At 41.2% G+C, this 22,307-nt stretch overlaps 2 protein-coding genes across 4 annotated transcripts; both read left to right on the forward strand.

Moving 5' to 3' along the window:
• Nucleotides 1-2,458: 2,458 nt before the first annotated feature.
• LOC129118060 (glutathione S-transferase-like) lies at nucleotides 2,459-12,689 on the forward strand. 3 transcript variants are annotated; one of them, XM_054629239.2, is made up of 7 exons: nucleotides 2,459-2,518; nucleotides 6,511-6,627; nucleotides 7,308-7,359; nucleotides 10,508-10,640; nucleotides 10,962-11,103; nucleotides 12,111-12,242; nucleotides 12,385-12,689. In XM_054629239.2, the coding sequence occupies exons 2-7, from the start codon at nucleotides 6,541-6,543 to the stop codon at nucleotides 12,505-12,507; spliced, it is 669 nt and encodes a 222-aa protein (XP_054485214.2). In that variant the 5' UTR covers nucleotides 2,459-2,518; nucleotides 6,511-6,540; the 3' UTR covers nucleotides 12,508-12,689. The 3 variants fall into 3 exon arrangements, with proteins under 3 accessions (XP_054485214.2, XP_054485213.2, XP_054485215.2); XM_054629238.2 differs by lacking the exon at nucleotides 2,459-2,518 and adding an exon at nucleotides 3,290-3,436; XM_054629240.2 differs by lacking the exon at nucleotides 2,459-2,518 and adding an exon at nucleotides 3,384-3,402.
• A 2,498-nt stretch (nucleotides 12,690-15,187) lies between these two features.
• LOC129117760 (glutathione S-transferase-like) lies at nucleotides 15,188-21,499 on the forward strand. The gene is made up of 7 exons (XM_054628568.2): nucleotides 15,188-15,272; nucleotides 16,339-16,452; nucleotides 17,053-17,104; nucleotides 18,840-18,972; nucleotides 19,836-19,977; nucleotides 20,633-20,764; nucleotides 21,081-21,499. The coding sequence occupies exons 2-7, from the start codon at nucleotides 16,366-16,368 to the stop codon at nucleotides 21,201-21,203; spliced, it is 669 nt and encodes a 222-aa protein (XP_054484543.1). The 5' UTR covers nucleotides 15,188-15,272; nucleotides 16,339-16,365; the 3' UTR covers nucleotides 21,204-21,499.
• Nucleotides 21,500-22,307: the final 808 nt, after the last annotated feature.

The raw sequence follows: 22,307 nt of genomic DNA on the forward strand, positions 1-22,307 counted from the left end.
GTGCTGGAAGCAAAATAAAAAGAGAACAAGGGAGAAAGTCTTTCTGCCAAACAAGAATGGGTAGAAAGGCAACAACCAACAAATCTAGATGTGGCCATAGTCAGCAAATCCAAAAAGTATCAGAATGCTTTGCTTGACCACTCAGTCATCCCTGACCCTTAAATTAGGGACCTCTCCCTCCCTCTCTTTGCCACCAAGCCTACTGTTGTCCTTGGCAGCTTTTGAGACTGCAGAGAGGACAAAGAGACTACAGTTACATGCATGCTTTTCTGTGGTCTCTGTTCCACACACTCAGGTGCATGCTGCTATTAAACACCTCAAAAGCAGGAGTAGATTAATCTTGATTCAGTACTGGATAAGTATGAACAAATGCTCCTTTCCTACTCAGCTATCTCTGTATGTGCTGCATTCCTACTGGAGCCACATCTGCATTACACAGGGATCACCGTGCCCATGCTTGGTAAAGCATGCATTTACATAATGTTCAGGTATTCCAAAACAGGGTACCTATTCTGCCAGCTGGGGATTTTTCTGGGCCTCTGCTGGACTTCTGATTCATATTTAGGAATTTTCTCGAGAGTAGCCTGGTAGTAACTGGGTTTGACATAGAAAAAATACAGACACATGCATTAAATGTCATGCTTTACTCAGTATATTATGAACTTATGAGAGAGTTAGAATTAGGCAAAGTGTAAAGAAGCACCATACAGTTCAGTTTTGCTGACAGCATCAACCTCCAAAGCACATAAATTACAAATTTACAGGAAGCCTCTAAGGGAAGTGCACCCTCTGAAGAAACTGCCAGCAATTGCCAGGCAGAGAAACCATTACAAAACTCCACCTGAGAGGAAAATGTTACCTGGAGACTCTTGTCCTGAGATTCCCCATAGTGAGGTCCTGTGTTAGTAGAGCCATGGCTTTAGACAGACAAATACAATTTTGATAACAGTGTGGGTTCTATGAACAGATCTTCAGATTGTTATAAATTATCAAATCGGTAGCCAAATTTCTGAAAAATTTAACAAAGATTTATTAGATCAATAACAAAAATAGAAATTTCGAAAAAAAGGGAAAAATTACCACAGCCAAGACAGCGTCAGTCCCGGGAACAGCTCTGGGTGACCTAGGGCTCCGGCTGACAGAGAGACAGCGTATTTCCAGAGGTACACCCCGAGTGCTTCCAGTGGCCAGCTTATATACAGTTTATTCTGCCTGGGGCAGGGATGACCACATATTTCTTTGTGTTCCTTCTCATGTATAGTTGAATCCATACAGATGTAGAAACAGCCAAAGGCGAGCTCAGAGATGCAGACGAGTGTCTGAGTGTCCAGGCAGAAGATGCATTCACATGTACTAGTTTCTGAGTACCACGATGAAGTAATGTCCAGGTCTATGTCTTGTGAGCTCCTCCAGACATTCCATTATTCCATTCTGGGAAGGTCCAGATGCTATCTCCCGAATGTCGAGCAAGAGGAAATCCCCCATAACAGCCAGGGACCATTCCATTCATAAGGTAACAGACCTGGTATTATCTTACCGCTGTCCCGGGAACTGGTTAAAATAAGAATAGAACCCTGTTCCCAGCTGGAGTGGTCAGAAACATAACTTTGGATCTTTCCAATATTTTATACACATATATACCTACTTCTATAGCATGAATTATCTCTACCATATACTACAAGATTAATTGTACTGATGTTTGCTGCAGGGATGTAAAGCAATGACCAGCATCACATGTGGGTCTGTGCTAGAGGAAAGAACCTTATCTTGGCACCCAAATCCCTTTTTCCATTTGCTATGCTATCCTTGTGTCTGTTCACATCCACTTTCAGTTTTGGGATTTTTAGCTGAAATACAGATAGAAAAGCTGAAACAATTACTTCTCATGGGTAAGAAAATCATTTATTTAATCTCTGAGTGTTAGCCATGTACATTCAATTTCAAAAATTAATGCTATTGCCTTGAGACATAGAGTGGGTTGTGACATAAACTGCTCGTCCAATTTTTATATCAAGTAAGCTTGATATTGTATTTCAAAGTAATTGAGCCCTGTTATTCCATACTTTGAGTAACTTCTCTATGTCATACAGCAGCAAAAATAAAGACCTGCCAAATAATTAGATAAGCCTAGAAACTTTAGTGGTTTTTCTTTAAATTATTACTATTACCTTAAATATGACCCAGGAAAAATCTATAATTTTCTCAGTGTGTTCAAATGTCTTGCTTTTGTATTTGGGTAAAATGCCCCCAAAATTCCAGGAGAACAGTTTGAATAGATGGCTACCTTAGAAACTGTGAGGTTGGTGTCATGGTGTAGTCAAATCAGCAAACAAAGACTGTCTCTGCTTGGGTGTCAGTTTTCAGAACCATACCACTTTAAACTGGATAGTGTCGGTTTAAGAGCAATGGGAGGCTTTTTCTCTTATTGGGTATGGCTGGAAACTCCCCCAGGCTGCAGAGTTTAAACAGCCCTGGGGAACCTGCCTGTGCTGGGTGGGGTCTGAGTTAAGGTCAGAAGGTAAGAACTTAAAATTTCCTTTTTCTTAAAGTGTTTGCATGACTATTTTAAAGTGACACAACTAAGTTTTTTAGGGCATTTGCTGGTCTAATGTAAATTCTCTGCTTTCCTTAGTTCGTCTGTGTGCCAGGTAGACTAAAAATTGCTTGATAGTTATTCACCAGTGGAAGCTGCAGGAGAGAAAATGCCAGAGAAAGGTGTGTTTTAATCAGGAAATTAATTCTGTGGTGCAGTCTAGAGCTGACCAAGGCAGCCATGAAACTACTGAAAGGACAAAGTGCAAGTCTTGAGCACTGTGTTGTTTCTTCTGGGTTTGAGCAGGAAAGCTGGCCCATGGGATATGCTGGACTCTAATCTCAGCTCCAGGGCTAAGCAGCACTTCATGCTGAGTGCTCCTGTTTTTGGAAAATGATGATCTCTTAAATTGTTCTTGCATCCCTGAGATGTATGCTCAGAGAAATTCTGGACAGGCATGTTACTGAGGCTTACAAGGCAGTAGGAAATGGAATAGAAATATGGATTTTAGACAAAAGCAATTTAAAAATTGTATGTAGTCAAATTTTGTGTTGAAGCTTTTGCTAGATGTCAGGGCAGTGTATGCAGGATGCAATTACTTATTTTACTGCAGCATAAATTCATGACATGAACCAGTTCTTCAGCAATGTCTGGATTAGTGCAGTAGTCCCCAAATGTCCTGAGTAGTGTTTTTGCTATAGGAATCAGATATTACTTAATTAAAATTACAAGGTTTTGCATGCCTGTTCTCAACAGTCCCTGGACATCTGGCTTTTTGTACCTTTTGCAAGAGTCAATTTTGCTCAGCAGGAGCAGTCAGACATTGCTTTTCAGGAGCAAGAAACACCAGCTCATATCGTGGACTACTTGTAAGCCTGGTGGTTTGTACTGTTGTTATGCAAAGTATGTTAGACCATTTCCTATCTCTTTTTTGTCCTTCTGCCATATGGTCAGGCTGACACGTTTCTCTGGCAATTGTATAACTTTAACAGTTCAGTAATTCATGGAGCATTTGATAGTTTACTTCCACTAGAAGTCATAAATCCACACAGCTTCCATAGCTGCCCAGTGGCATGGCACACTCCAAATACATACTGAGAATCAGCATAAATATTTACAGACTCAGAGCAGCTGATAGATCTTTGTTAATGCAATTAATTCAGCTGCTTGTGTGCTCAGCTTTGGACTGAGTGGTGGAGTTTCTGCTGCTTTATTCTTAGTAGTTAGTCAATAACCTGTATTCCAGGTTAATAATAATGTGACCACCCACAAATAACAATTCCAGATTGGTATTTAGAAACAGCACATCTGTTACATCTGCTTGAGTGTTTTAGGGTTTATGGCTGGTTACTGCACAGCTGTGATGTCATTCCTTTCCCAGGTGGAAGGAGTAGCATAGTGGGATTTGGAATGTCAGTTACTGTCCCAGAGGCTGTTCCTTGCCCTTCTTGTGCAAACAAGGTGAATGATTTACCACAGTGTGGCAGTCCCAGGACAACTGCAGCTAACTTCAAAATCTTCAACACACAACTTTGTGTGTTGCCCAGTGAATGGATCCTTCATCACCTTAGGTTATCAGTATGAGGGGTTTTCCTATTTCCTTGAAAGAGCTGTCTGGCACTGGCAGAATCCTACAACTTCTGAAAAGTGTTAGTTTTTAGTACCTTGTCTTGGAATATTTTGAATTATTTTAATATGATTTTCAGATAATAGCTACTCATCTTACTGAAGAATGTGTAAGGGAAGTACAGAATATCTGTGCAACAAATTGTAACTTATATAGAAAGGCCCAATGATCATTTTTAATTAAGGCAAACACAAACTGAAAGTAGCTGCCTGTATGTGAGCTACAGGTGTCAGCTGCTGTATAATCAATGGAGATGCATTCAGCAGATCTAAAGTGATCTGAAGGTGACTGTTAACCAAAACTCAAGAGGGTTTTTTTGGGATATTTTTTTTTGGTTGGTTGGTTTTGGTTTTTGTTTTTTTTTTGTTGATGGTGTTTTTGGATGGTTTGGGTTTTTTTGTGTTGGTTTTTTGTTTGGTTTTTTTTTTTGGTTTGGTTTTTTTTTTTTTTTTTTTTTTTTTTTGTGGGGGAAGGTTAAGGTAACTAAAATCCACTCAGAGCTGACAGAGGTTTTTTAATTAAAAAAAAATCTTATGGCAAATTTTAATTCTATGTTTGTCATTGTTCTCACATAATTCAATGCTACATAAAATCTCTTGTTCATGTGAAATGATAAAATGATGCCTGAGGCTTCTTACTCCTACTCTTCTTTGCAAATAAAAGACAATGTTTCCAGAAGGATTGAGGTTCATATACTTGATATTTCTGACGTTGGCTTTTTTAGTGAAAGGAAAAGTCTTATTTACTGTAAGTTTCTGTGCGTTACAAGTTGGGGCAATGTGTGTTGACATGATAGAGATGCAACGAAGCTGACAAGTATGATAATGAAAGAAGCACTAGCTAGTTGTTGTGAACTATATTGATATACTGCCCTACAGTGAAAAGTAGTCACACAAGATGCAGAAACTAATAAAACACTGTCCCTAGAGCCAGACATTGTAATTAGGAACAGCTATTCACACTTTAAAACTGAACATACTTTTTTCCATAATGTGTATTTGGATTATGTTTATTAAATTACCCCAAACATCCCTATTTATTTTAGTAGCATGACTTGGTTCTTACTGGAATTGCTCAAGGGGCAACTCTCAATTTTGATTTTTATTTAAGTGAAGTTTGGGCAAAATATGTTCCAAATGTACTTTATTTTAAGTACACCTACAAAGCACTGTGGCTTGAAGAAAACATACTACTGGAGTGTACTGAGCCTGATTCAAATAGGAAGTGTCAAGTGGATGCAAGGTGTGACAAATGTAATGATGCAGCTTTGGCTTTAACTCTGGGAAAACTGGAGTCATCTGGAAATTTTATTAAGTGAGGCACTCTGAGCCATTAGGATATGATTAGAAGATCTATTTTAAAGGTTTTTTTTTTTTCCTTCTGATCGTCAATGTATGATACAATCATCTTTGTGAAGGGGAATGCTATTTGTGTTCTTTCAGTAATTAGGGCACGAAGCACAGAGCAATTAGGGCCCGAATGTAGAAGTGCTTATGCTGACATCTGAGCACTGCCATCCACATACCCCATCCACATAGCCCAGCTGGTTGCCCGGGGTATGCAGCAGCTCGGTAGGAACGCGCTGTCTCTGCCGTGCTCTGGGAGAGGTGCAGGTACAGCAAAGCAGCGACAGCCTCCGTGTGCCTGTCCCCCTGCAGAGGGCCCCCACGCCCAGGGGATACTTCTCAGGGCACATGGAGCCAATGCAGCTGGGTTCTACATCTGGCTTTGAGGGACACCTCCCGGCTGCCATAAGCAGCAAGGAAATGGGCTGTAGCCATGCAGCTGGCTACAGGAAAATGGCCAAGGAACTCATCCTGTTTAATGAAATAAAGAGATATCAACAATTCATTCACTCCTATTTGAGGGAAGATATGGACTGCATATGAAGCTGCAAAATACACATATGGCAAACAAAGCTAGACAAATTTCAGCCTACTGGTAAAACATGTTTTCCTTTTCTTCTTTTCAATGATGATGATGGGCAATGAGGTGAGGTGAGTAATTTCCCTGAGGATGTGGCAGGATTTTCAGTAGCTTTGTATAATTGTCTTCATAGGCGGCAGTTCCCCCTGTAGCTAGGGACTCATACCACTTGTTTAAACAGGTCTGTGTTTGCTTGCAGTCATAAGAAACCTCCCCGGCAGCACTGGGGAAGGCTTTACAGATTCACACATCTTTCCTTTCCTAGCACTGGCTGTGTGGTGTCACTGGCCTGTCTCTCATTTTATGTTTGAACCAAATGAAGTTTAAACTTCAACAGCTATATAGCGAGAATAAAAGGTGCTATCTCCCCTCAAAGCAACTGTGCTTAAAACACCAGTTTTATGAGATACTGTTTCCTGCTTAGTATCTTTCAGGGAACCAGGAGCTCAGGATCATGTCGGGGAAGCCCAGGCTTACCTACTTGAACGGAAGGGGCCGGATGGAACCCATACGATGGCTGTTGGCAGCAGCTGGTGTGGAGGTTGGTTGACATTTCCAGTAGAGTGTTACAGACTGGTGTTCTCTACTTTCCTCAGTGAGGGACAATTTAACATGCATGTGGCAAATAAAAGCTGCATGAGGGTGGCTAAATTCTTTTGTCCAATGGCACTGCATGTTTGTAACTACCTTGTTCCATGGTTGATACTTGGGCTGCAAACTCAGTGGCATTCAGAGTTTATTAGAAGTCGTAGCAATCTCCTGATGTGATTAATCATAAGGGAACAAAATGGGGATTTATTTAAAGGGCCTTTATTAATCATAAGTTATCTAGCTGTGCTAGCAGTCTTATTAAGTTTGCAGTTGCAATGTGTGTATGCTGGGGTGGGGTTAGAAATATTTGATGTGCCTTGTGTTTCCCTTGGCATTGGCTCCAACCTGTCGTGTTTCTGTAGATTCCTGCACACTGTTTGAGCTTGGTCTTCAGTTATTTCTGAATCAGTGCACTGATGCAGAAGTGTCCAGGCCCTCCTTCTGCTCCCCATCAACTGCCAGGGTGTGTGAGGGATCCTTGGGACATCTGCACCTAAACAGTGCAGCTGCAGATCTGGCCCATTACCTTTTGCTTGATTCAGTAATTCTGGGCATGGTTATGTGCTATCACTTAACAGAAGAAAAATGTTCAAATACAGCAGCGTGACACAATTCTTACTCCTTTTTCAGTTTGAAGAAGTTTATTTGGAAACAAAAGAGCAGTATGACAAGTTAATTAAAGGTAAGATTCCTGACACCTACGACTTAGTCCTTCAAAATAATTGTCCAGCCTAGCTAAACTTACGGTTTGAAATAACTTACTTAAACCAGTGGAAACTTCTGGGTGCACACCTTGAATAGTGCAATACTAGCTTTGAGTAACCTGCTATTTCCAGTGCTAAATAACTGGTATAAGCTAAAAGGTAGAGCTTCTCTGTGCTTATTCTAGTACACTAAACAAGCAAACACTTCTACTTAATACAACTTACTTACCTATGCTGTTGAATGGTACATTCCAGCATGGTACCTTGCACATTTTTGGTTCAGGACAAATAGAACTCCCTGAGCCTGAGATGGGAAGTTTCCCCTAGTTAAAAAGCATGGAGCCAGCAGGGAGACCTGTGGAAAGCCTGGCATGGTCAAAGCAGCATGCCACAAAGGCTTCATGCCAACCTTGGGAGCAAGACCAGTTCTTCCCACACACCAGTGCAAACCCCTAGCCACTGCCCTTGATATCTGGTCAGAGTAATCCAGCTGTGAACCCCTCTACAGACACCCTGGAAAGAGAAGACCTTCCTGCCAGAGTGGAGAAGGAGTTGGGATAGTGAGGAGCAGCACAGAGAGCATACGCCCCACAGTTTACCTGCTGCCCAAGACAAGTGAGAAAAACCTCAGAGCAGGCTGGGCTTGCCAAGCTATACAAGGAGGCTTGGAAGAGGTCTTGCCTGCATTGTGGCTGAACGCAGAAAGAAAAAACTGTGTCTAAAGAAATTCTGACAGGGAAAGCTAAAGTGAACAAAAATAAGATAGAAGTGGTATTAAGTAGATAAGAATTAAATTTGCAGGTCCAGTTTGCTGGGACTCTTACAATGTGGGAGGACAGCACAGTGTACAGAAACCAATTATAGCTCTAAATGTAAGAGCACAGGTACTGAAAGCCCAAATTTCTATATCTTTCACAAAAGTAAGTTATCTAGAAGCAGTGATACTATAACCAGGGTTGTATCTGAGCTTATTGATATCCAGAGAGAAGAATTAAATGGCAGTGAAAAGGATAGGGAAGTTTTATAAAGATCAAGCATTTTATATCTATATATTGAGCTTAAGATGGTGAGAACACAAAGAAAAAAGGTGTGGTTTAATAGAATGGATTGAAGAAAGATAGATAAATTAGTCATCCTGATAAAGGAGCCTCTGGAATGTTGCCAGTTGTGCAGGGCAGGACTCAACAGGAGTAACTCCACATTACTTCTCCCTTAAACTTTTCTTCTCTCCCTACCAATATGATTTTTGACAGTTTCCTGTGTTTAGACTCTACTGCATCGTTAGACTGGCCCAGGCATGACTTTGGCCTGTGCCAGCTGATGATCCTCCAGGCAATGCCCCAGCAGTGTCAGGATGATGCCTGGGCCAGAGGCTGTTCCCAACAGGAAGCTTGCAGAGAGACAGCTGTTTTGGAGGCAAAGAGAGTTAAATACCCTTGGCCTGTGCAGACCTGTAACTCTTGGCCTGAGGGATGACTAACCTGGCTCAGTCTGTGCAGCCAAAGGTTGCCCAGGTGCTACGTGGGTATCAGTGAGCTCTGCTGGTTGGTTACAAATAGCAGGTGATTGTTTTTTAATGTGTGCTGCACAGACCACCTTTGGAGAGAACAACCCAATCCCTGGAATTACGGGTAAACTCCTTTTAATCCTGCATATGTATTCTGTGCTGTGGTTATGTGAAGTGGTTCTCCCTACAAAATGAGGGAGAGGCAGTCCACTACTGATTTTAAGAGGGACTCCTCTTTTCTGTAGATAAGAAACAAATGGTGTATTCAGTCATATTTGCTGCGTTGCTTTTTGTCAAGGACCAGAAAGACAAATGTTATTTTTCACTTCACATCTTTCTGCTGAAAAATATCCTTCCAGATCTATTAGTTTTGCTATTCTATTGTTTCTGCTAGATAGGTACCAAGTAATGTTTCTTCCTTAAGATGCAGAGGTGTGTTCTGGAAAGACAAGAACACACATGATCTTTCTGCGAATGTTTACAAGAAGCAAATACAAGCTTTTGTTGCTGCAGAGATAACTACTCTTTGAATTTCAACTGTAAATTAATAATGTAGAATGAGTGAAGAAGATTAATTCTAGCCTAGCAAGATATTTTAACAGCTCTGAAGAAAAAGGCAGGCAGATGTGCCTGTTGAAATGAACCTTCATATCTGAAAGAAGGATTCACCAAACAGATATAAATTGAGCAATTAAAATAAATCATTGACTTTGAGCAACACAAGTGGCAGCTGCCTATTTGGATTTGGAGTTCTGCTGTGATTATACACAGGGCAGAATTGTTCTCTGGATGCCATTAGTGTGTAGATGGAGGAGGGAGTGTCTCCAAAAACAGTGAATTAGTCCAACAGAAAACTGGTCTAGAATAGACTGACTTTGCAATGCTAAATCTCTCTGTGTACTTAGCTCTCAGAACTGCCTCACTGAAAGCTCAGACAATTGCTCCTACCAGCACCAGCAGAAAATGGGACTATAAAGATGTTTCTATATAGGCCTAAATTGTTAGAGAATGGCACTGGGACTAGGCCTGTAAAAATCTATGGAGACACTCAAACTCTGGTCCTGAAGTGACTGTGTGAAACTTATTCAAACACCAACAGCTATCACAGGCTCTGCCTTTAGCTCTGTAGCTTCAGGATGTTTAAAGGGACCTAACCCCTTCTTGTAACCCTGCAGCTTGGTCTTGCTGCAGTACTACCTGTGTATGTCCCTGTCAGGGAATTGATCTGCATTCAAAAGAATTGGATTTTTTCCAAGTTCAGATTTACTAGGTATCTTCATTCTCCTCCTGTGCCTTGGGTTGGAAGTGCTGGTTCAGGCTTTTCCTGCCAGCATGGGCAGTCTCCAGAAGTGCAGAGGTGCAGGCAGGGCCAACTCCCACCAGCCACTGAAGCTCTGTCAATGCTGTCAAGCCCAGGGCCCAGCTGTGCTGTGGTGGCTTTGCAGGAGTGTGATGCAGGCTGTTTGATCCTCCCCACAATGTTAGTTGAGTGCTATGAGTTGAACAGTTAGAGCAAGATATCAGTGGTCTACACTGCAAGAGAAATGTGCTCAGTGTCTCCTTCTCCTGTGCACCTCGCAGGAGGAACTAACAGGCTTTCCTTCACCTCTCCACCCTAGATGGATTCCTGCTCTTCCAGCAAGTGCCCCTGGTTGAGATCGATGGGATGAAGATGGTGCAGACCAGAGCCATCATGAGCTACATAGCAGGGAAATACAATCTCTATGGGAAAGACTTGAAGGAGAGAGCCCTGTATGTAACACCTCCTATCACTAACAGAGCAGTCTGTTATTTGATAGCTACATTATATAAACCAAATTCAATCCTGTAAATCCCATATAAAGGCATCAAAAAGGCTAACAATAAGATTTAACCACTGCTTCTGAAATGCTCCTAACAGAAACAGGCTTCTTTTCTTTTAGAAAAATATTCAGGTTTCGTTCATGCTTAGTTTTGGCTGTGAAAATTGGCACTATATTGGTGATATAAAATTCCTGTAAGTTGCCTTAGTTAATTGGAAAACAGATGAAATAACGTCTGTGCTTTTTTCTCCCATCTTCCCCTGACCAATAGGATTGACATGTATGTGGAGGGAATATCAGATCTGATGCAAATGATTTTGATGTTTCCTTTCTCTCCACCTGATGCAAAGGAGAAAAATCTTGAGTCAATTAAGGAGAGAGCAACTAAAAGGTACTTTCCCGTCTTTGAAAAGGTAAGTGACAGCAAGTATGTGTCTATCAAACTTGCAATTATCCAAAAAGTTTCTGCAAAATAAAAATGTGTTTGTAGTGTGGGTCAGTTCCCAATCCTCAGTTTTTTTGGCTATCAGAAAAGGGGAAATAGAGCAGCACATCTTCCTCTTTTTGTTTGCTTGTGTTGTCAGGGCTGTGGTATTTGAACATCTGTGAAGCAATATGTTCTCAGCTGTACAGAAAAACTTTTCACTAAAAGTTTTGGGATTATTTTTCTTGAAGGAGTAGTTCTAGACTTACATTTGTTTGAAGCCCATCTCTCCGCCATACTTAATTTCATTTGGAAAAGTTTCAATGCAAATGCAAAAATTCTTCATACACAAATCCTGTAGAAAGGAGTACTTTAGTAAAACTACAGTCAGAGATTTATAAAACAATAAACCCAACCCATATGATTCATGCATCTGGCAATATTTCCCACTTTTGTAATATTGATCTAGTTTTCTTGCAAAACAATAATAAAGGCTGAACATCACACAGGTTCTTAGCACTAAAATAGTCTGTTCCCAAAATCAGGGATTTTCTTTAGTTAGTTGTTGCAATTCTGCATTTCTAAGTTTGCTTCCTGATATCAGCATTGGACATCACTTCACATGAAACATGTAAATGGAAGTTCTGTGAATTCCTTAAATTGCTTGTTGCTTCCTCCATTGTCCCTGTTTCTAATTCTAGGACTGTTACTAGTCTACTGAAGCATGTGGTTTTGTTTTTGTTCCTAGTGCCCATCATCATGCATTATTACTTAGTGACCAAAGTTTGTAGTCTGTGTATTAGAACACAAAATGAACAAAACTTCATTTTTTCCCAGCAATAATGAAATTTAGGCTCAGCTTCAGCTGAAAAGTCCACCCTGAAATTTCAGATAGAATTTCTGCTCAGCTCTGCAGCTGTGCTGTGAAGTTTAGCTGCCAAGGATGCCCATATGCCCCACTCTCATCTGCAGCCCATGTTTTCTTGTCTTCTCCAGGTTTTGAAACAACATGGCCAAGACTTTCTTGTGGGCAACAAATTCAGCTGGGCAGATGTTCAGCTAATGGAAGCCATTTTAGCAGTGGAGGAGAAAGTTCCTGATGTGCTCTCAGGGTTTCCTCAGTTGCAGGTAATTTAATTACTGAGCATGCTGTATTCAGGAGCTAGAGGTCAGTCCTGAAGTAATCATCTCCCCATGCTGGATAAATCACATTTTTGTGGCTGGAATTCCTCTCTTGCTCTGTTTTTTAATTATTTCAATCTTTTTTTAGGTGTTTAAAACCAAAATGAGCAATATGCCTACAATTAAGAAGTTCCTGCAGCCTGGCAGCCCAAGGAAACCCCCACCAGATGCCCATTATGTAGAAACTGTGTTGAAGGTTTTTAAGAAATGAAATCCTTGCCACCTTTGATGAGACCCAAAATGCTGGGAGAGCAGGAGAAAGCAGAGCAGCAACCCCAAACCCTAAACCAAAGGAGAAGGAAGCTCAGCAAATTAGTATTGTTTTAATTAAAACCAGTGCTAGAGGAACAAAGCAACCCATACCAGAAATAAAGCATTCTGTTACACTGGCAATGTGACAGCAGCTTTTTCTTTATTGATATCAAATGCTTGGCAAAACATGAAAACAAAGGGGTATGGAGGCAAAGAACTATTTGTAGGGTTGGGAATTTATTAATTTGGAAAAAACAATGCAGTGTTAGTATTGTCAGAATACAACTTGTTGGAGAAGATATTTTCTACATGAAAAGAAACTCAGAGTAAGAGCTGTGGAAGAGAAGACTTGCAGCACCACTTAGCCTTTAAAGAAGTAGACTTGTTTCAAATTTCCATTCTCAAATTTAAAGCTTGTGCATGGATTGGATTTTTAAGGTCCCTCAGTAAAGTTTTTGCAAAAGTTTTTTTTTTTTTTTTGTTTTTTTTTTTTTTTTTTCTGATTACTTTTGTCTATAAATCAGGTATTTCAAACCTGAATGATCATAGCAGCTACTCCCAAGCTGCTTACAAATATATTACCTCTTGAGAGCAAAGTGTTAGGAAAGCAAGGTGCAGTCTGCTTTGCAGACTGTGGCAAGGCAGAGGGAGTTTATTTCTACACCTTTAGGACAGAACACAGAGCAACAGATACTCACAGTACATTTAATTTCAAATAAAAATATTACAACAGACAAAAAACAGCCCTGTGAAGTGGCCTGATGCAACAGAGAAGCAGCTGCTTAGAAGGAAACTGTGTTCCAACAACTGTCAGTAACCAGATCTGCGAAGAAAAAAAGAAATTAGAAAAAATATGGAAAAATTAACCTGAGGGAGACAACAGAAGAATAATATTTCCCAAAATAGCTCAGTGAAGTGAAATTTCTGAAAGTCAAGTTATGAGACAGACTATATTGGACTTAGTTGCCTGAAATCTCAATGGATACTTGTGACAGAACAAGAAATGTCAGTGTTGGCATTAAAGCACCCTCTGAAGAGGGTGCTCCTCTCCCCTACCTCTAAGGGAAGGCTGAAGAGACTGGCTTCATCAAAACTTTTAACTATCTCAGTTGAGACACAATCATTCTTGAGTAGTTCAGCTGTAACTGAAGAGCATGCTGAGGGATTCCTCCTGAATTTGGACCTATTGGAAGGAGACTAGACAGCTAGACCAGATGTAGGTGTCTACAAAGTTAGGTGAGATGGGTTTTTCTAAGTTGTCTACACTATCATTAACTTTTAGGCTTGAACTCGTGTTTCCCTGCCAGGTGATCACTAGACTCAGGATGTCTCCTAGAGTTTATCAGGGGCAGGCCTACAAATGTCAAATCCAGACAAGTTACCTAAAAGGGAGTTTGGGTTTGTGAAACAGCCAGATGCACATTGGTGCACATGTCACTGCATGAGAGCTTCAATCTCCTACATTATCCTAGATTCTGTGTCCTAAGTCATATGTGTCCAAAAATGTGGGAAACACTGTTTCCAACAGTGTCAGAGGCTGGATGGAAGACCTTCCAAAAATGTAAGGAGGGGACAGAGGGACATAGAGCCCTAACCAGAATGGGGAGCTACAAGAGGTGCTCTCAGTCAGGGGTCCTCTTTTGTGAAGCCTGGCTCCCCTTATGTGCCATATGGGATACAGTGTTCCACATGGGGACTAGTCACCTCCTAAAAGACAATACATTGAGTGGTGACTCTTTTGATGCCTTGTCCTTCTGTGATTCTAGCTCTAAATAAATTATTGTTTATTTTATTGTCAAGCATGGAACACCAACAGTAGGGATTGACAGGATGAGGGTCATTTTCAGCTACCAAGCAATCAAGGATGCATACAGAAAGGACATGAAAGAGACAGCCTGCTGTACTGTAACTGCAGGTGATGGCTACAACAATATTGCCCAGGTAGGTTAGATAGGCAGGAAGGTACATGGGAATGTATGCTGTATTTGAATGTATGACTTTTTGAAATCTATTGAGTTGTCCAAAGAAAGCAGTCAGGAGTGCAGAGTGCAGTTTGCCTTCTGATGCCACACTTCATTTACTGTCTCTTTCAGTCAAATACAGTCTTTGGTGTATTTTCACTGAGTCAAATTCAGGAAAAATAAAAAAAACAAACCAACCCAGATGTCCAGAGAGGATTCAAGAGAAGTCACCTGAAGGAATATGCACTAAGAAAGGCATAGAACCTTGTGAAAGATCAGAGCTGAATTAGTTGATGTGATTTATGTAAAATGGCAATGTGTAAAAAGTAAAAAAAAAAACAAAAAAAAACAAACAAACAAAAAAAACCCCAAAAAGCAAACAATCCCTAGAATAAAAGTGAGATTGCCATAGCAGTATTCTTTTAATCTGAGTGAGCTTTTCAGCTGTTATAATTATTTTTAGCTAGCATGGTAACAAGCAATGAAAATCGGAGGCATATAACCATTTTGTGCTAGCATAGATATTTCCAATGATCATGACCTCTGATTTATTTTACATTTCTACATAGTCAGCATTAGTCATGAATTTATTTTCTGTAGGTGGGAAGTAGCATAACAGAGATAATGGTTTTTGTTTGCTTAAGAGAGAGAAGTCTCCTGTTTGCAGAGAGCTGTTTGGAATGCTCAGTGTAGGAGGAGCTCCAGAGTTATATAATCTTAAGGCAGAACTGCTGTAAGTTCAGAGTGGGTCACACTGTGCAAGGTAAGTGAGTTTTTTACTTTATTTTCCCTAAAATGCAGGGACTTGTACATGAAACTCAGTCATTGAATGGGTTTTCTAGAATAAATGTGTGTATGTATTTTCTTTAATAATATGGATATATGTACCAAATGTTAATTCTTAATCAGCTGCTTTTGAGGTGCACAGCATTAGAAAAAGAAGTGCAGATACAACAAGTGGGGAATGTTTCCTCTCACCTCCTCCTTCCTACTCTAGAGAAGCTGACATGTTATTTACAAGGGGATTATGGTGCTGGTTTGGCCGTTTTCCTTTTGCTGCTGATAAAGCTTCAGCTTTGTTGCTGACAGGGTGCCAATAGCTGTGAGGCTGGTCTAGGCTGGGCACTGTTTGGGTGTCTTTGTGGCTGATGTGCACCCATGGTTCTGAGTGGGGTGGGTGACAGTCTGCCTAGAAACTGTTGTTGCTTTAAGTTTCTGCCTAGAAATTGTTGTTGCTTGAAATTCCAGCAGAGTTGGAAGTGGACCAAGCAAGCATTGTCCTGTGGCTGTGCCTGTGGTAAAGGCAAATCTGATGTTACCAGAGGCAAAATTAACTTCCATGTTTTGGAGGTTTTGTCTAAAGACATTTCAGAAGCATGGAGTGTTGTAAAAGGGATTGACTGAAGGAAAGAATTCCTTCCTGGCTGGTTATAATGGAGCATAATGGCTGCTGGAGAAAGCAGAGCAATTGCTGAGTTTGTAGCATGTATCTGATTAAACAGTAACTGTGTTCTGAGATAATGCCAAAATACACAAGGAGCACATGCATCTTCCTGGTCAGAACAGAACACATTGGATGCAAAGTTTAAAATACTTTAAAATCCTTGTTCTCTGTCTGGGCCAATTGCTCTAAGTACAGAATTTTGCTTAAATACTCTGCATGTGTAAGAAACATTTGAAGGCAGAATGAATCATGGCAGTCACTCAATATAATCTTTTACCTCCACTGTTGATTAAGTAAAGTCTTGGACGATAAATCATTGGTTTCAAAAAAGAAAGAGAGAGCCAGTTAGAGACTCAAAATTGCAAACCTTCTTTCTTCATTGCAGATACCAGGGAATCAGGCACGTGGAAACATGTCTGGAAAACCCAGGCTGCACTACTTCAATGGACGTGGCCGCATGGAATCAATTCGGTGGCTCCTGGCAGCAGCTGGGGTTGAGGTTTGCTTCTGGTCTTTTGTACTGAGACTCTGTGACAAATATGTGCTTCTCCTGTTCCTTCTGAAAGTGTGGCTGAGCAGCAGCTTCAAGCTCTGCCTTCAGTGCATTGCTGAGCAGGCCAACAGGGACCACGAGCTTGCCCTAAGCAGGGGGCAAGTTCCTGTCTCACTTGCATGCATTGTGTGCAAAGCCTGCAGGTAGCACCACAAATGCTCCTCCCCTGTAGCTAGAGAGAGAAGAAATTTAAAACCCCAGCAGCAGAACCTGGCTTCTTAATCTTCTGATTAATCACAGAGGTCAAGCACCTGCAATTAGGAGTACCTTCAGTTAAATTCCAATGTCCAAAACTACAGTTTTGGTTTTTTTTACCTCTGACAGATTCTGATACTAAACCAGAGATGGTGTATGGGAGTCTGTGTGTTTCATGATCATCCATGGGTTTCTGTCACAGTGCTGGCCATGGTGTCTGACAGCTTTAAAATATGATTTATGTTATAAAAATATAAAATGGCTCAAAACACATCTCCTTAGGCCTTCTTTACCTAAATGAAAAAGAATCAAAATCATGGAATGACAACAGAAGTTTTCTTCTTCCTGCAGTTTGAAGAATCTTACTTGGAAAAAAAGGAGGATCTGACAAAGTTACAAAAGGGTAAGTTTCCTTCACTTTTAGATAATAACAGCTCAATAGTAAAAATAGGAAGAATCAGAATTAAAATTAGAATTAGAGTTACTTGTCTGAGAACACTTAAGAATTGTTAAATCTTAGTGCCTTATAATGAAAGTCCCTTAACTGGATTGTACATGAGCTCTCATAGGTGCAGAGAGAGGTCCTGCAGCGTGTTAGCTGATATCATCCACCCAGTTGCTTCGATCTTCACTGAATCCAAGATGGGCTGAGGTCAGAAAGGATGTCTCAAGATTATCTACTCCACCTCCCCCATTCAAGCAAGGCCCCCTCCAGCCAGTTACCCAGGACCATGTAAAGCTGGGTTTTGCGTATCTCCAAGGTTGGAGAATGTACAGCTTCTCTGGACAAGCCACACAGTCAAAGAGCCTTTCTTGAAGTTCAGATGGTCGACTCTCCTTTGCTTCCGCTTGTGTCCATTGCCTTCCATCCTATGGCAATAGAGACCTTTGTCTTCAGATCATCTTGAAAGTCTTTAGCATCTTAGGTTGCCTACAAAGTTGTTGTTTTATTATCCCTATGAAAACAGAGTTCCAGATTTCCAAGTTTACCTGTTGCTCCCAAGGCAACAACCCACTGTGCTGGCTTCAGCTTCTGTCTTCCTGGACATGATACTCATGTTTCCTCCAAACCAAATTGCATGGCTGTGCCCTTCACTTGGCCTGTGGAAACACAGCTGAGCTTGGGTTAACATTTGCAGTCCTGCTGTCCTGTAGGAATAATGACATGGTCCCCCTGTTACAGGCTGCTTTTCAAAAAGTACTTGGGACACAATTATAAACCTAAATGCACCCTTACAAAAAAGAACATAGCTGATCAGTCATCTGAGTCAAGAAATATGATTCCTTAAGCAAAAACTCTTGCTGACGCTCTGCCCTGACACCTCTCTTTCTGGTGATATTACTTCTTGCTAGGAAAAGGCTTCTGCATGCTAGCAGAAGAATTTAATGGCTGCAGCCTCACTCCAAGTGATATTTGGGTCTTGCAGGAATCTCGTGGAACTCACTTGTTGGTCCCACTTCATGCTTGTACAGTTGAGATGCCATTTGTAATGTCAAAAAAGTTGTCACAAAGATCTTCTTTGCTTTTCTATTCACTATTGTTTATATATTCATTATTATTCACATTATATGTTGGCCAGTGCTTAGAAAGTCCAGATGTATTTAGCAGAGCAGGACAGAAACTGGCTGGACCAGATCTTTCAGTCCTTCTCATCTCTATGAACCTGCATGAAAATCACCTGTGTTAGAGCCATGCAGTGCATGTATTTTTCAGCGTGTGACTGCTGCCAGTTCTGCCTTGGGCTGTTTCCTCAATCTGAAATTCCCACAACTTCATTGCTATTGTATTAAATTGTTATCATGTCACTAAGAAGAGGCTGCTGCATGGTGAGCATTTTCCACACCTGCCTGTAAGAATGAGGAAGGTTGCTACCAAAAGGGTTGTCAAGCATTGGAACAGGCTGCCCAAGGAAGTGGTTGAGTCACTGCGTGTAGAGGTGCACTTGGGGAGAGGGTTTAGTGGTGGAATTAGGCATTGTTGATTTTACAATTGGATTTGATGATCTTGGGATTTTTATCCAGCCAGATTGATTCAGATTCTAAAAAAAAAGTAATCCATGTGGTTACTTTGCCTTACACATGCTGGTGGTTCTCATTGAGGGACTGAACTTCTCCTTGTGTTATTCCCTTTGGCCTAGATGGATCCCTGCTCTTTCAGCAAGTGCCAATGGTAGAGATCGACGGGATGAAGCTGGTGCAGACCAGAGCCATTGCCAACTACATAGCGACCAAGTACAACCTCTACGGGAAGGACATGAAGGAGAGAGCCCTGTACTGTAACAGTACCACCTTTGCTTGTTAGACCCCAGCTCCCCCTGTAGCTCAGGAAACACAAGGGTGTGCAGCTCACAGCTCGATTCAGTGGCAGAGGGCAGCACTGCATGAGATCACTGTGGCTGCAGCTGATGTCTACAGCAGAGAGAGCCAGCTGGATTCCATGGGGCAAGCGAGCCCAGGAATCATCAGTCAGAGGTCAATGCACTTGCCAGAAGAAAGCAGTCAGGGGGGCAGACTGTCCTTCTGATGCTGCATTTCATTTTCTTCTGCAGTTGTCAGCAGCATCATTTCCTCCTCATCACATTCAGGGAAATGTCTTTTAAGGGAACAAAAACCCTCCTCTCACTACTAACCAGGAATTAGTACAGATTTAATTACAGGTTATTAGAGGACAGGACTCCTGGGGCACATGTTTTGACCTGAGGTATTTCTGAATGCTTGAAATTACTAAGCCCTGGTAAACACATGTGTCAAGATATTTGCTCGAAATGGTGTGGACCTGCTCTTAATCTTAGGCTGAATGGATTTTTAACACAAGTCTGGATGGCACACATGACAGTTTTGTAATCAGGTTCAAAAACTCATATTCCAGACAAGAATCAGTCGCAGTAAGAAGTGGGAGTCCTACAGTCTTCATGTTTCCCTAGGAATTTTGCATTTACCTTTGGCCCAAGCTCCCCCCCCCTTCCTGGCCCCAGTGCACCTGCATTCCAGGGGGAACTTTGCCAGGGTATTGGTGTGTGTGTGGGATAGAAGGGGCAGGGATTTCCCAGCATCTCAGTGAGGTTGTGTCAGGAGTTATTGTGCTGTTCAGAGCTACTGTGTGTGACCTGACCAAGTGGATCTCTTCCTTTCAGAATTGATATGTATGTGGAAGGAATGTTCGATCTGAATGAGTTACTAATGACATATGAAATCCAACCAGCAGACAAAAAGGAGCAGCATTTTGCAAACATGATGGACAAGGCTGAAAACAGATACTTCCCAGTCTTTGAGAAGGTATGTGGCTAAGAGTTGTAGCTCAATTGATGCTGTTACCTTGAACCTCCATCCTGGAAGCACACAAGTTTCATGGAGGAAAACAGTAGAGAAGCTACCCCTGGAAAATCAGTGTTCTGGTTTTTAGTGGTGCTGGGATTAAGGTGGAGACAGGATACTCCAGAGGGGACAGAAGGCACTTCAAATCTGGGAGAGATGTACAGCTGCAAAAACCCAGCACACCCAGAGCTCCCCAAATGTCCATGTTTCAGAGTGTCTGTTGTTTCAGACAAAAGACACTACAGCACCAGCTTTGACATCAACTTCATCATGTATTGTAGGTGGCCCATAGATGCTGTGTACCATAGATGCAGTGTAAAAGCATTGCAGTTCCTCCTGTATGTCATACAGCTCAGCCTTCAGTGCAGCTACAGCAGCCAAGGCATGTTGAGCACAACTGAGCTGCCAGACAGGAATGTAGAAGTGAAAGAGCTGATAGATGATGCCTAGGATGGCAGTGCCTTCAGATCATTTTTTGTACTACAGGTGTTTGAACTGCATTTCCTTCTTTCACAGAGAACTCCATGCAATGTGTGACCCTGCTTTGAAGATATTACATTATTTATAGAAAAGAACTGATAAAAGACATCATCTACTTCTGGTTCTCTGTTTTTAGGTTTTGAAAGACCATGGAAAGGACTTTCTGGTTGGCAACCAGCTGAGCAGGGCAGATGTTCAATTACTTGAAGTTATTTTGATGGTAGAGGAGTGGAAGCCTGATATCTTTGTCAAATTTCCTGTCTTGCAGGTAAATGAATGGGCAGTTTGAATGGAGCCTTAATTGGAAAGAACCACTGATTTAAAGTGGCTGGGAAATATGGGAGAGTGAGTGGGTCAGAAGTAACATGAAAAATAATAAAATACCCTAAGAACTTTTAGCTGGCCCCACATACTCAATATTATTGCCACATTTTGTCACTACAACCCCAAAAGCATAAGAGAGGGAAGCATATAGTTTCTTCTGCAGCATTAAGCTGTAATGTGTCTTTCAGAGCATGGACATTAAAATGTCTGACAGTTGCAATGATTCTTAAACACGGCGCTGTTTTGATTTTGTTTTGTAGAGTTTCAAAGCAAGAATAAGCAATATCCCCACAATAAAGAAATTCCTGCAGCCTGGCAGCCAGAGGAAACCACCATCAGATGACAGTGTTGTAGACAAAGTGATGAAAATTTTCTACTCCTGAGCAGCACCCTAAAGCCACAGAAACTCTGTTTCACTGTCTTTGCAGATAGTAGCAAGGTGAAATTCATCAAAAGAATGGAAATGTCAAATTAATGGAACGAGTGAAAAAATGTTTTTGATCTTTCCTTAGCTACAGGGCTGGTTTTAGCCTACTGCAGACACTTCACTGTGAAACTACATGAGTGTAACAGCAAAGGAAATAGTTCACTAAATTTAAGGGGGTAAATTGGACAACACATAATGCCTTGAATAACTAAAAAACTACCTGAAATAAATTCTTACTATTGATACTCAAAACCTGGCTGTTCATTGACTTCTTGCTGCTACCTCTATGCCTAAGATCTGTCCAGTTCTGTTTTTATTGCATTCCCAAGAATTGTTGGAAAATTAGGAGAGATTAATCCAAACAGTAGGTCATGTTTGTTTGTTTGTTTGTTTTTTTTCCTAGGAAATTCATAGAAAAGCCTGCAGGTTCTGGTTAGCTGAGGCTGAAAGTTTGGATTCAGCTTTCCTCTGAGCTTCACTTGGAATATCCTTGGACCAGAGCTCCTACTGCACCTCTGCTTTGCCACTAGACACTTGAAGTCTTGTACTGCAGCTTCAGCCATGTTTCCTTTATCAGAGGGTCTATTGCAGCAGCTAAAAGCCCTTTGCAGACTCTGAGAAACAAATGCTGGGCACCAGCTTAAAACTTACTGAGAAAGGAGGAGCCAGGATGGTGTCAGGTCTTAGTGAGACCCTGGAATGCAGGAATCCATGTTGACTTATGTCACTGAATATGAAACCAAGTTTAATACAAGTTGTACTGCAGTTGTTCATTCTAATCACTTTGATCAAGCTCCACCACTAAGGTTAGCAAGACTGTTGAACTTTGATAAAAATGTGCATTTATGCAGTGAAATGTTCCTGCCCAGGGCAGGAGGGTTGGAACTAGATGATCTTTAAGGTCCCTTCTACCCCAAACCATTCTATGATTCTGTGATACTACTTAAACACCAAATCAAGCAAGTTTGTAAATGAAAGAGTCAGTGCTCTAAATCCAGCTGTGACTAGAGCACTGGCAGTTTTCAGCTGGGCAAACTCAGGGCTCTGTAGCTCTTGCTAA

The sequence above is a fragment of the Agelaius phoeniceus genome, chromosome 3 (genome assembly GCF_051311805.1).
Source record: "Agelaius phoeniceus isolate bAgePho1 chromosome 3, bAgePho1.hap1, whole genome shotgun sequence".
Classification (NCBI taxonomy): domain Eukaryota; kingdom Metazoa; phylum Chordata; class Aves; order Passeriformes; family Icteridae; genus Agelaius; species Agelaius phoeniceus.

Coding starts and splice junctions, on each gene's coding strand:
- LOC129118060 (XM_054629239.2), top strand. CDS start 6,541: ATGTCGGGGAAGCCCAGGCTTACCTACTTGAACGGAAGGGGCCGGATG. Junction 7,360..10,507: donor GTATGACAAGTTAATTAAAG/GTAAGATTCCTG, acceptor TCTCCACCCTAG/ATGGATTCCTGCTCTTCCAG. Junction 10,641..10,961: donor GACTTGAAGGAGAGAGCCCT/GTATGTAACACC, acceptor CCTGACCAATAG/GATTGACATGTATGTGGAGG.
- LOC129117760 (XM_054628568.2), top strand. CDS start 16,366: ATGTCTGGAAAACCCAGGCTGCACTACTTCAATGGACGTGGCCGCATG. Junction 17,105..18,839: donor TCTGACAAAGTTACAAAAGG/GTAAGTTTCCTT, acceptor CCTTTGGCCTAG/ATGGATCCCTGCTCTTTCAG. Junction 20,765..21,080: donor TCAAATTTCCTGTCTTGCAG/GTAAATGAATGG, acceptor TTTGTTTTGTAG/AGTTTCAAAGCAAGAATAAG.